The sequence below is a fragment of the Leptonotus elevatus genome, chromosome 1, assembly GCF_054856555.1.
Source record: "Leptonotus elevatus isolate MCC_2025b chromosome 1, RoL_Lele_1.0, whole genome shotgun sequence".
Taxonomy (NCBI): domain Eukaryota; kingdom Metazoa; phylum Chordata; class Actinopteri; order Syngnathiformes; family Syngnathidae; genus Leptonotus; species Leptonotus elevatus.
This window is the reverse complement of record NC_141239.1, coordinates 6,103,994-6,118,397: the sequence shown is the minus strand read 5'-3', so window position 1 is coordinate 6,118,397 and position 14,404 is coordinate 6,103,994. Positions and strand designations below refer to the sequence as shown.

Sequence of the window (14,404 nt, the reverse complement as noted above, 5' to 3'; positions counted from 1 at the left end):
GCTCTCGTACCCCTTTTCACTCTGCACTCCCCCTAATCCCGTCTATCTCCTTACGGATGAAAGCATTTTTTTTCTGGTTCCCACTCGAGTATGATGCAGAGAGGAAAATAAAAAATGCAGATGACAAATTTGCGTGCTTGTCAGAAAGCCAACTCGCTTTTATTTGTGTCTGTTTTGTTTTGCTTGGCTTTGTAGCGCTCTTGTGCTTTCTTCTACGGAACCTTGAGTGAGAATTTGTTTCACGCAGAAAGAAAAGGCTTCAACATCACTGCAAGGAAAAGTGTATCGGATACACAATTTCTTTGTATCCAATAAAAGCACTGAACATTTAAGTACTCTGTAAACATTTGTTGGTTGTTTTTCATGTCTACTTTACTCACGCTAGGCAGTGTTTTCTTATAGCAAAGAGGTGAAAGAGTGCTGAAGAAAAAAATCATATTCCAGCAGGAATCGTAGCCCCAGCGCTCTCAAGCATATTGAATGGTCCAGCTTCTTTCTCTGTCATTGAATTATAAGTACCATTGAAAGTTTGACGGAGAGTAACTCAAAGCAGTGTACTAACAAGAAAGAAACCAACCCAAGGTGACTTTTGAAAAAAAAAAAGTGTTACATTGAAAGGATCCACAGGAAATGTGTCACTTTGAGATGTTTTTTTTTTTTTCCTAGACCAGCAAATATAATGGGTCCATTTCACAAAGCAGGTTTAGTGAGAACCCTGAGTCAATAAACCCAGAAAGGGAGGTAACTGAAACCAGAGAAAACTCTAACTCTAGCCTGTTTCATAAAAAGAGGTCGTTTAAGCTCTCGGTCAGTTACCGTAGTAACCAAGTCCATGAACCTTCCCTGGTCGGTAGCAGGTTCATCACAACGAACCTCAAGTTTTTCCCTGTACCCGTGCCTCCTTTCAGCCACACACGACATTTCATTTCCTCATTCATTGAGTCCGCTGTGGCGAGTTTTTGCATGAATACGCTATAGTCTATAGAGTAAAGTCCTTTTGTCACAAACATGGCATGTCCTTTTGAGTATGACCCTATTGATGAAGGTGCCACAATATTGCGCAGGGAATTAAAAATTATGTTGTGAGATAGATATGCTGGAATTTCCGGACAGTTATCTTTTTGAACGGTACCGTTTCACATCAGTCTACATACACAACTTAATCCGTTCTTACGTTTGCAACATTACCAGCCGTAGTAGTCATGCGCTCACATTACGGCCTATATTGTGCGTTGCGCTCCGTTTTCTTCTTATACACCGTTTGAACAATGTTTTCATATTTCATCTTGAGCTTTTTATATTTCATCTTAAGTCAAGTGCGCTACTCCCTCGCAGGATTGCACCTGTATGAAATTAATTAATGAGCTAGCATTCAAGCAGGTTTCCCTGTAATATTATTGTGATTGCAAAGGACTATGTTTAAATGCACGCACTGACCCGAGCAGCAACGTTCTCCCACGCTGACTCCCTCTATGGGGAGCTGCTGCGACGTAGCACTTTAAAAAAAAAAAAAAAAAAAAATTTTTATAAAGACATGTTCAAATTAGCCATAGGATTGCATTAAGATTACCAGTTGAGAGGGATCAAAAACGCATAAGCAGAGGCCGGCGCCACCCTCTGCTTCCCCTATTGCCATGATGACTTGTCGAATTGGGGCTCCATTGATGCGGTCTTTTTAGTGTAGTGGTAACTCCAGGTGAAACTACTCTGCGTTGATAAAACTAGCTCAAATCAGCTGTCCTGGAACCAAAAAAACGCAGAATTTCCTATCTGAGGGTACGTCAACTCGCTGTTCAGGGTAAGTCTCGGTGTTTCTTGAACTTGCTTTTTGAAATGGACCCCATATAAGAAAGTTACCAGACATGCTGTACGCAATTCCAATGGATTCCAAGACCATTGACCTCATTTTATTTTATTAACCATCGTCACTGCATTGCTCCCACTGCACCTTTCAACAGGCTTGCTGGCTTTCCACTTTTGACATTATTATTCAAAGCTGACCAAGGGATGCTTTGACATTTTATTTCTAGTCGCACATGTTGATTATAAGAGGTGGGCATTCAGTCAATATTGACAAAAGGTCCATCGATTCATCAATGCCGGATGCTCGTTTTGTTAATGATTAAAACAAATCAAATATAATGATAACAATAATAAGCCATAGAAGGACAGAACCATGAAAAAGAGGATGATAATCTATTTAAGTTTACATTTCTTTAACCAAAATGCAAATCTTCTTTTTTAAACTATCATTGTATTGCTCTTTTGTCTCTCATATAAATGTCTAAACTTCCATCCATCCATCCATTTTCTTAACCGCTTGTCCTCACAAGGGTTGCGGGGGGTGCTGGAGCCTATCCCAGCTGGCTTCGAGCAGTAGGCGGGGTACACCCTGAACTGGTTGCCAGCCAATCGCAGGGAATGTCTAAACGTAATAAGTCTAAACTTATTACGATATTTAAAAAATGGATTTAAGAATCCTGCATTCCAAAATAACCTGTTGAGGAGTGTACAACCAATGGAAAGACATTGGTAAATTTACCCAAATACGATCAGTTCCGTATCAGGATTAGGGTTCAGCCCATCCAAGATCAACCAATCAGAGTAAGGGGTTGTCCTTAAATTTCTGTGATTTTTTGCTACATCCATCAAAACAACCAAACACAAAGATGGCACTCTGGAGTTAAGAGTTACACTTTGGTATCATCTGTATCAACTGACTGACATTCCATTTGTTTTCAGTGCTTCATTATCTGATTGAGAAAACAGTCCTTCCCCTTAAACGGCCTCGAGCAAACTCCATTATTAATCAACAGCCACATTGACAAGTCCATAAAATGGGGTTTAAAGAGACGAGATGATGTGTCATTGTCTCTTCTTTCACATTGTTGCAAGGTTGAAGGGTGTTTGCCTTTGTGGGACTCAATATTTTATTCATATAGTGGTGTTTAAGAGCAGGCGGTGCAAGAGGGCAAGGCAGAATTAAAAGGGAAGTCCACGCAGACAGAGAAGAAAGTGCATGACGTAAGTAAAAAAAAAAACAGGCTGCTCGTTAAGATGGAACAAAAAGTTGAAACGTTGTTGACTGTACACATCTGTTTGCCTCGTCTGGCAGATGCGACCATCCAAGTGTGTAACTGCACTTACATGTGTTTACACCACTGGAACTAGAGTTTAATGTTTAATTTCTGGAAAAATCAAATTCCTATGGTTCATTTTGCCATTAATTATGAAAGGTAAACGAATGGTATACAGGGATGGTATGAGAGGTCTGAAACAGATTGAACACTGTCTATAAGCATCTAATTAAAACCAGTTAGTAGACATTATCAAATACTGGACCACAACTATCGAAAACCTTTGAAATCTCTGTAAACTACAATTACAAGATTGATTTGGTCTGCTGATTATCTTGTCCACTGTCACCTCGACTTGTCGAGCAACTCAAATCGCAAGTTGTGGTAACAGTGGACAAGAGAGTCCTCTCCATGCAAGCCGGCGAGACTTCCTTGTTCACCGACCCGCTCACTCGACCAATGAGCGGCAGTTAGCAAAGGTGGAGTCCAACCCAAGACACGCTTAGGACCACCCCCTCATTTGAATAACATTTCGTCCTGGCAGATCATCTGCAGCATGAAATAAATCAATGTGAGAGCAGAATGTTTTTATTTATTTTTTTCATTTAATTCTATTCATTTTTATTTATTTTTTGACATTTTTTTTTTGGAATCTCGACAACTATATATATATATATATATATATATATATATAAATATTATTTTTTTATTTTTTATTTTTTTATTCCAATTTATATTTATTTTTTGGATTTAATTTTTGAATTATATTTTTTATATCCGTTTTTATTTTCACTTTTAGTCATTTATTTAGTAATTTATTTATGTTTCAATTTTGGCAGTTTTGGTCCTCCATACACGTGTACATCTTTGGAAACATCGATGGCGAGCGTGTGGTGATAGAATGCATGCCATCCAGTTATTGTACTATTGTTATTTACTATATATAGTAAATTGTGCCTTGCAAGCATGTCTCAACTTTAAGCTGATGCCCTTTACGGAGTTCCGCCGAAGTTCGAGTCGTCTCCGCGGACAGCACCCAGTCGCTACACATGGCCAAATGGGTGGGGTCCAAACGGGGTAAACGAAATAAACTACAGAAGACAGGAGGTCACACTGCAGTCTGGCATTTCATTTTGATCTCTTTTTATTCACTTTCTTGCTCCATCTCCACACTCAAATACATACAACGACAAAACTCTTCTGCCTTTGCCGCCGTCACCCCCCCCCCCCTCCCCACCTCAATCAGATGGAGACAAAGGAATTGAGGTGACAAACCCCAAGAACTAAACTAAGAGAGAGTGTTACCCAATTGTTTACATGCTCATGTTATGCTAACGCACAATGCTTTCCCTCAAATGTTTGTTCCATGTTACACGAGCCATTAGCTTAGCACAGTAATGCTAATATACTGATGTGCAATGTGCTAGCTGAATGGTAACCTAGCTACTAGCTTCGCCATCATGCTAATGCTAACATGCTAAACTGATGATCTCTTTATTGTTCAAATTTGAGCTAAATGCTACTCAAGCTATTAGCGTGGCTCAGCTATTTTTGTGTGTGTTCGTTGGGGTGTTCATCAACCAGTATATTTTCCAAAAGCTAAATTCCACCTGGTGTTAAGAGATTAGATTTATTGGACAAGCAGCATAAACCGGGACAACATTATGTTGCGGTTTACCCGACACTTAGCAACTGCTACGATCCACTGTACAGCTATTACCACATAAGAGAAGGGTATTTCCTATAAGTCATATACATTTATGTTATGCATCTTATGCATGTGTTAATATTCACTTAGACTATAAAACACACACACATAAGCCATCCATTACCACTATATTTAATGGACTGGTCCCTCCCTATTGCATGTGTAGTGGAAAAGTTTTAAAAGCTCTTGAACTTGTGATGGGATGATAACTAAACAATGACTATTGTGGCTCAAGGTTCAAGTTTTACAGCAATGCAGAGTGACATCATCTGGCACCGTGTTATTCTTTCAAACAATGCGTAACATGAGTATTTAAGGACTTCAGATCTTGGTTAACTTGTCAGAGAAAAGCATCTTTTTATACCCAGCCTGCAATTCCTGGATACAATTTCAGGTCTCGGATACACAGCACACCATTTGATGTCGAGTACGTGAGTCAGGGCTTCTACAGAACAGTTTTCCAGCGAGGGCAAAACAGCAGCATAAGCGAGGAAGGTTCAACCTGTAAGCGGTTCGAGTTATTCCCCTTACAGCAGGTCTCTACTGGTTTGAAGGCTTACAATACATGTGAAGCTTAAACACGACGCTCAACACAGACAAGAGTTTCTGAGCGCCTGGAGGCCGGCTGAACTCAAACAGTCTCAAATGAAGGATAGCAATCGCACAGTTTTTCTATGAACTACTTCCAACGAACTGCAAATCAGTCTCGGAATGAAAAGGGACGGTGATGACACTTGACAATAAAAAATAAAATAAAAATCAATGCTGAAATGACAGCTCTAAAAAGACTTTTGATTTATTTATATAATGTCTAGTCAGTCCACATGTTTATATATCGTTTCATGAAACATGAAAAGCTGAAATGATAAAGCCACAGATTTGCTTGCATTGTTGTATTAATCTGATTTAGGACTCACTAAAAAGTTAATGTTGTAACGCTTAACTGCACGTCAAAGTGTTTAGTACTTTAACAATTTTAATGAAGTACATAAATAAACTCATAAAAGTTCATGGTTCATTTGCCTCAATACTATCATAAGCCTAATCTATACACTCAGAAATATTTAAGACTAATTTAAGATTTATATCATTGTTTACATGACTAATTCCCATTTACTTTTTTATAATAATTTTAACACAAACCTACCAAATAAACCTTACATGACACATATTCGTTTAGCCTATTTGTTTGAAATACATAATCCTTAGGTTTATGTATTTATTATTAATAAAGTACTCTAAATTAATAATGAGAGTATTTATTTAAAACGCATATAGTAAATTGTTTGAATTGGATAATAATCAGGTTACCTATACAGGATAAATAGCATATCGTCACTGCTATGTGAAAAACATTTGTCAATTTTTTCTCTCCATTTTTCATTTTTTTTTATGTTTTGGGAATGAAGCTGAATGCAGAAATCACAAAAATGTAAAAATAATAATAATAAAAATAATTCTACCTTATACTAAATACTAAAGCCTGAGGATTTTGCATTTGAAATAAATAGGCTTTATTAGACTAATGAATATGTATCATATACGGTTTATGTTAAAATTATCACACAAAAAAAAGAGGGGAATTTGTTATGTAAAAAACACAAATCTTAAAAGTTAGGCTTAAATATTTCTGTGGGTGTAAGACCAAAACATTTATGCATAATGAATCTGATATTGTTCATTGTAATACAGCTTCATTTATTGTTTGTTTAAAAAAATATATACATTGGAAGAAGACTTAATAATAAGAATAATCACATATTAAGAATAATAAGAATAATCACATATTAAATCGCAATGGGAATATTCAGGGGGGAAAAAACACTACAGGGTTTCCCACCCCAGTTCTTCCCAAGCGCTTTTCTTTCTCCAGCCACACCCCCTACCCCACCCTATACTGCCCCCAGGTGGCTAAAGCTCACACACCAAAAGGAGCAGCGCAAATCCATTGATTTGAAGCAAGAAATTAGACGAACAATTATGTAAATTCAGAATAATGACATCATTACCAATTACATGCTATGTTTTCTATTGACAAATGCGGTAGTGGGGAGGGAAAGGTGCTTGCGCCCTGATCTTTAACCAGACCACAGTTTAGTTTAGCAGCCATAAAGTCTTTTTTAATACCTGTGTAAAATGCCCCACAAAGCCCTAAAGACCTGCGAAAATGTGGCAAACAGCTATTGGCTGCCCTCTTTGGTAATATGTAATACTAGTATTGGGTTGTGGAGCGTGTCAATGCATTATTGAATCAAAGTAGCTGGAACGAGCATTTAACATTTTCTGTTGGTGCATTAGTGTAATCAAGCTATCATACTTCTGATACTGCGAGTCTTTTAAAAATAGAAGAAAAATGACATTTTCCCGACGACTTGGCACTTGCGACTTAATTCCCAAATCTTTCATGTGCATGAAGTTGAAAGTAGTTCCCTTACCCTCTGAAAAAGCTGTTTTCCATCCTTTTAGCACTCCCCACTCACTTTCACCTTAATACCTCCACTTCCCTGCATAAACGTGCTATTACTGTATCATTACAGTGCCCATTTACTGGGACTTAGGTTCCGTGTTCTGGGGCTTGTGCGGGACACATTATGTCATTAAGTCATTATGAGCCAGGATACGTGAAAATAATACCCATAATAGGAGCTACACTGGGCACTACTTTAGTCAGAAGTCTCAACCATGCCAGCCTTCCGGTCTATTTGCCCGTATGTGGATGGGTCTGCTTGTGCATTGTGTTCCTGAATCGCATGATCATCAGAAGGAAATTGTAGGAAAAGAAACCTCCAAAATGGACTTACCCCAGAGTTCGGATACGCTGTCCAGCCCAGTTCAGCTGTCGCCACTCGAGTGTCCATCATAGATTCTGCAGCAAAGAGAGAAGAATGAGGTTGTGGTCAGGAGTTAGAGCAAAATAAGTTTTTTTCTGAATATCATCCAAGTGAGATGAACTGCATTCGGGCCTCAGTGATCCCTCAACGCGATCATTCATAACCCTAACCCGAGAACAGACTAATCCCTCACAGTGATCCATCCATCTCTGCCAGACTTCTAGTAAGACAGGAAAGTCATCTTAACCACTCTTAGGAAAGTGTGCAGGACTCTGCCCTCCGGTTTAAAAGTTGGCATGTTCTTGAGGACTACTAATTATGAAATCTGCCTGTTTGACTTCTAAATGTGAAACGCATTTGATAGGGTGTTCTGCATGGTAACAACATCCATCAATTGCTTTGGTCTAACTAATGTTTGGATTGAACGCAGTTTAGGATGTGAGCCATGATTGATAGAAAAGACACTTCTGAGTTACTGTCAAAATTTGTAGGCTGGGTCCTTCAAAGGCTCCTGTAGACTCCCTGGACTGCATAAACCGAACCATTTGGAATTTCCGCCGACCAATCAGCAGCCACCGTCCGTTGGGGGATGGACTTTACTGACCCTTCTGCCATGCTATTGGTGTTCACCGTTGAGTCAGCGTAGAAGAACAACGGAGCGATTGAGGCTACGAAAGTAGGCTCAGAAGCAGCCTTCACTCAGGATGCGTCTCCATGGGAACGAAGGCCAGACTTGATTGGATTCAAAAAGCCACGTCAATTTGGACGCCGGATTGCAGTTGAGGTGCGTCAGAAGTTACGTCTCGTGAGCAACAAATTTGGCCTTCGGAGGATGTAGCCTTTTATGTTTCGGTTCTGTGGGGTTGTTGTTTTTTTTGTTTGATTTTGGGTGTTCTTGTCTTTGTCTTTGTGATCAGTGTTTTGTTATGTGATCCTTGTCTCGTCATGTGTAACCATCTCCACCTGTGTGTGTCTTCCCTTCCCCCCGTGTGTTGACCAATCAGTGCCCTCAGCCACTTGTGTCTCACCCAGGTGTGTCTTGTGTCAATCAGTGTGAGTGTATATAATATAGTCTGCTGGTTTTTTTCAGTCTGCGTGGTTGCATTGTCGCGGTCATGGTTCCCCTTTGTTCCTGGTCTTCAGTTAAGCCGAGTTCTGTTTACTCGTTTTGGACTTTAACTAGTACCTGGATTGCCTTTTTGTTTTTGTCAACCTCTTTTTAAGCACATCTGCCTCCTGACTGTGCCTCTTTGCACTTGGGTCCACAACCCTGACAGTAGCCCACAAATTTGGATCCTGCCACTATTGATTAAAGGTTCAAAGAACACTTAAAACGTTGACTTTCAAGTCCAAAAAGTACCAATGACAAGGGTAGCAATACCTCCATTTGGATATAATGAAACCTGCAGGGGTGGTAAAGATCGGCCATGGAACGCCATGGAAGATTTTACTGATGACATGACTGGGCTACAACCATTATCACAGCTCGACTCTCAGTTCTTCTTCATGCATCTGAAGCCCGTATCCTACTGAGCGGCTAACATTTGCGATTGTTTGTCAAGGTAAAATATCATTGATTTTTCGTCAAGGCAGCAAAGACTTTGGCCAAGAGACAGTTTTTCTTGTCACATGTTCACTACGAGACGAGAATAAACGTTAAAACTGTTGGTCAACGTGTGGAGAACATTTTGCGAATGTTTGCGTCATTGACTACGTTTACATGCAGGCAACAACCCTTTAAAGCAATATTCGGGTTTTGTAAGGCCACGTAAACACACGCAATAACCCGAATATGGTTTTCCTGGGTTACTCCTTTTATAACCGGAATTCTGGTTCATATAAACGCAATCGGAATACCTTAGTTGAAGGAGGCATTGTTTTTTGTTGTGCGCATCCTCACAACCTCTTCTTAGTCTGTCTCTTTTTCCTCTTATTTGTATTCGCAAGGAATCTTGGTCTTTCGAGTGACGACTTGTATGCGCAACGCCGTCGTCCCACACGGGTCTCGCTTGAATACGTTGATTTCTCTGCAGTGTTTTCACGTTATGTTGTCTCTGTGGCGAAAATGTGAGACAGACGTGGCACCACTCGTAATGCTTAAAGAGCTTGCAGTGTTGAACAATACATGTCCGTGTAGGAACATTAGATGACACACACACAGTTCCGCTTTATCCAAAAGCATAAATCCGTGCCTTCTGGCATGTACCGACAAGAACCACACTTCTGGAGCGAGTAGGAAACCGACTACTTTATTTAGCGTGGCGAGTCACATTAATATAATGTATTCTATTGACCGTTAAAAGTTAGAAGCGGAAATCACGTCTCCCAAAAAGTTGGGACACTATACAAATTGTGAATAAAAACGAAGTGCCAAATATTATTTTATTCAGAATAGAACAAAGAGAACAGGTTAAAAGTTTAATCTGAGAAAATGTATCATTTTAAGGGAAAACTATGTTGATTTGAAATGACATGGTGTCAACAAATCAAAAAAAACAAGACAAGGCCATTTTCACCACTGTGAGGCATCCCCTCTTCTTCTTACAACAGTCTGCAAACGTCCGGGGATCGAGGAGACAAATTTAGAAATAGGAATGCTGTCCCATTCTTGTCTAACACGCATCTCTCTAACTGTTCAACTGTCTTGGGCTTTCTTTGTTGCACCAGTGGAAGAAGTGGACTGCAGGCTGGCCATTTCAATACCCGGATCCTTTTCCTACGCAGCCATGATGTTGAAATTGGTGCTGCATGTGGTCTGGCATTATCGTGTTGAGAACTGCAAGATCTTCTCTGAAAGTGATGATGCCAGGATGGGAGCATATGTTGTTCTCCAATCTGAATATACCTTTCTGCATTGACGATGCCTTTCCAGATGTGGACGCTGCCCGTGCCACACGCACTCATGCAACCCTATGTCATCTGAGTGCTGATAACAACGTGGGTTGTCCTTGTCCTCTTTTTCGTCAGTATGTTATAGCGCCCCAGTTTTCCACAAAGAATCGTGATTGGTCTGACCACAAAACAGGTTTCCACTTTGCCACACTCCATTTTAAATAACCCCTGGCCCAGAGAAACGCCTGGGCTTCTTGGTCAGCTTTAGAAATGGCTTCTTCTTTGTACCGTAGAGTTTAAATCTGACAACGGCGGCTGTCACGGTGGATTGTGTTCACCCACAATGTTTTCTGGAAGTATTGCTGAGCCCTTTCTGTGATTTCCCTTACAGTAAGCATTCCCGTTTGCGGTGCTGTGCCGTTTAAGGGCCTGAAGATCATGGACATCCAATATGATTTTTTCGGCCTAGATTCTTACACACAGAGATTGTTCCAGATTCTCTGAATCTTTGGATGATTTTATGCACTGTAGATGATGATTACTTCAACCTTTTTGGAATTTTTCGCTGACAAACACCTTTCTGATATTTCTCCACTATCTTTCTGCGCCACTCCGAGAAGCTCTTTTTATACTCCAATCAAGTTGCCAATGGACCTCATTAGTGGTAACTGGTCTTTCAGCAGTTTTTTTTTTTTTATAACTGCAATTGACTTTTCCAGCCTCTTATTGCTACCTGTCCCAATTTGTACTTTACAATCAACACATTTTTCCCTTAAAATGATACATTTTCTCAGTTTAAACTTTTGACCTGTCATCTATGTTCTATTCTGAACAAAATATAGAAATTTGGCACTTGCACATAATTGCATTCAGTTTTTATTCACAATTTGTATAGTGTCCCAACTTTTGGGAAATTGGGTTTGTATTTCTGCCATGACGTCGTCCGTGCTTCGCCTCCTTTACTTCGGGTTATTCCAAATGCCATGTATACGGGGGTAACTCCGTCAACTTGCGCATGTAAACGTGTTATTCCAGAAACCCGAATTCGGACCAGAACCTGAATATTGCCTGCATGTAAACGAATTTGAATGAACCCTGACGAGTAATCAACATTCGCTTAACTACTCGTAAATGTTTGTTGCTCAGTGGGATACAGGCTTAACTTCAGGAATCAGTTTGGACAAGTCTTCATTTGAAGAATTTGTGGAAGAATGTCAGCCTTAAGGCCTCCTTTCGGGTGAAGTACAACAGAGATCGCAAGCAATCAGGACTTTTGTCAGGTCAACGTCGGTGACTTGTGACCTGACAAATGTTCTTCTGGATGAATGAACACAAACTCCCAAAGGCATACTCCATAATGTTCCAATATCTTCCCATCTTCCTATTTTTACTTTTTGCAGTTTAACTCTGATTGTCTTTGTGGATGCATTTGAAAATTCAAGGCTAGAGATGAATACACCCGAGGTAGGTTTTTAGAGGACTCTTATTGTTCGCCTTGATTGTGTCACAATTCCAGGAAGAGACTGATCCCATCCCCTGACATCCACAAAAATGTTCTGTCTTCGCTTTGCCTGAAAAGTTTGACTAAAAGAACCTAATCTTTAACAAGAAAGGGAGGATGTCTTTTCTGTGAGTTGCAACGCACGCTCCGGAGAGAAAATGTCACAAAAAGTTGTAAACTGTAGCTTCCTTTTTCAATTGTTTCTCTGTGACACATTGTAGATAAATTAGTCTTGCAACTCACAGGAGACATTTACTGACTCAGTATTGATTAATGTTTGCTCTTTCGGCAATGTGAGGTCAAAAAAAGGAGAGTAATTCACAATCCTCTCTGCATCGTTCACTCATATTTAAAGTGATGGACATCTGGCCTTCGTAACGTGATTTGTGGAGTCCTAACTTCGCTTCGTCTTTTCTGGCCCAAAGTTTCCAATTTTATAAGCCGACCAGGAAACGGATATTTCACTTTTTCGACGTCTCTTTCCACAGCCAAATGTAATTTGTTGTATTTGGAGACAAATATGTGAAAGGAATTTCATGGCGATCGTCTGCAGGACGTCACAGTGTTGCTGACTTGGCGGCTATCCATTTAGCACAGCAAACAGTTGGCTAGCACCACCCACACGTGTTGTTGATGAGGGAGATGAATTGCAAGCTGCAGACTCTCAGCCTCTCATTCATCGAGCCGTTCCAACCATTTCGTGCCCACCTTTTTACCTTCTCCACTCCAGGAAGCGCGCCCCCGCAGATGTCCCTTTTTTTTAAAGACGCTCCGAACTCAAAAGTGATTTGGAAATGCGTTCAGACGGAGCTTTTCAAGCCTGTCATTTTTACGTCAAGTGCTTTGTAAAAAAAAAGAGTAGCATCCTCAATCGCTACTTACTGAGAAAAAGCTTTCCTCAGACATGAAACCAATTAGCCTGAGTAATTCCGTGACACATAAAACACATTCTGCAGCCGACACATTCGACTCCGAGAACTAGTGGTGCAACGGATCATCATTGATCCGTGGGTCGGTTCGGCTCAGGCACCACGGTTTGGATCGCCCACGATCCGCGGATTGGTTGTGGGGGGGGGGGGGGGGGGGTAAAACAGTGGACACAGACATGTCGAGGAAGCTGAAACATACTCAACGTAACACACCAAGCCTAACTTTAGAAGTTTACCAAATACGGTAATACATTGACGGCAATGCAAATAGTTTTAATTCACTTTTACTTTGAAGTTGGAACCCACGTCGTGGCGTGATGGTTAGCTTTACTTCCTTTTTAGACCAGCCTTAACACAACGCTATCCCGAACTCATATTCAAACGCTAATTTAGGACGCTAAGAAACCGCTAATTAATTACGTCGTCGTTGAATGATAAGGCAGAAGTCGCCGAGGTAGGTGGCTAGCGGCTAACTGTTAGCATTACCAACGAGTGTCTGGCTGATAGCTGCGAGTTTGACAGCTGGTACCTGATGATGGCTTACTTGAATGCTTTTTCAGTATTCTGGACCAAGTTAAGGTATTTTCATATTTATTAAAAAAACGAAATAAATAAATAGAACTTCCTCATTTATTTTACAAAAACCAGTTTTGGACATTACAAAAACAACAACATTCAACTCAAAATGTCAAACGTAGCCGTTTAGATTTTAGGAACACAACTTTAAGCCATTAATACTTAATTATTTTACACATAGACCTTGTATAAAATAAGAATGTTTATGCCTCATATTGCACTTAATTGTGTTCCTAAATCCTAAATGGCTATATTAGACATTTAGATTTTTTTTTTTTATTTAATGGGAAAAAGTGTTTTACAAAAATAAATGAAGACAAAGTATTATTGATCTTTTTTTTTCTGATCCAAAAAAACGATCCGATCCGTGACTTTTGTGACCCGCTGCACCACTACAGAGAACCATTAACAGCGTACGTCCTCGGCGACAGCCTTGTTCACGTCCAGCTTCCATCCCCAATTTCGTCAAGATGAGCATCGCCTTCTCTTGTCTCAACAGCCCCCAGCCCTGCCATGCATGCCTCGCTGCAGACTTGCTGTCAGCTGGGGAGGTAGGAATGGAGCGTGAAACCAGCCAATGTAGCGTGGCCTGCCAACACATTCTCCGGGGAAATCACAAGAGATTTAGTCAAATCACACGGGCTCTTGCTAGGCCGTTCTCCGTTTCCTTTCAAAGGCGGATGGAAGAAGAGGAAAGGCACTGGATGGTGGTAAAGGTGCAGACAAAGGGGTCAAATGCTCATGGGAGAGCTGGATGGACTGTGCCTTGTGACCTGCCTTTGACACGAGGAAAGAGAGCAAATGGAGTCTGCTAAGTGGTTATTAGCAACGAGGCGGAGCTTTTGCACCTGCCCGCTGACCTTTAATATTTTGGGCAATGTCCCCTGTTAGCAGGAGAGCTTTAAATGTCTTGTGTGAGTGGATTTCACAGCCCAGTTTATTTTAAAGCC

General features: G+C 40.4%; 1 protein-coding gene across 2 annotated transcripts in view; it reads right to left on the bottom strand.

The window, feature by feature from the left end:
• The window catches only part of ephb1 (EPH receptor B1), a 238,604-nt gene that overhangs the window by 155,237 nt on the left and 68,963 nt on the right, over positions 1-14,404 (bottom strand). For both annotated transcript variants that reach the window (XM_086072304.1, XM_086072312.1), the window contains exon 2: positions 7,587-7,651. In XM_086072304.1, the coding sequence (XP_085928430.1) occupies positions 7,587-7,651 (65 nt within the window). The remainder of the gene's footprint in view (positions 1-7,586; positions 7,652-14,404) is intronic.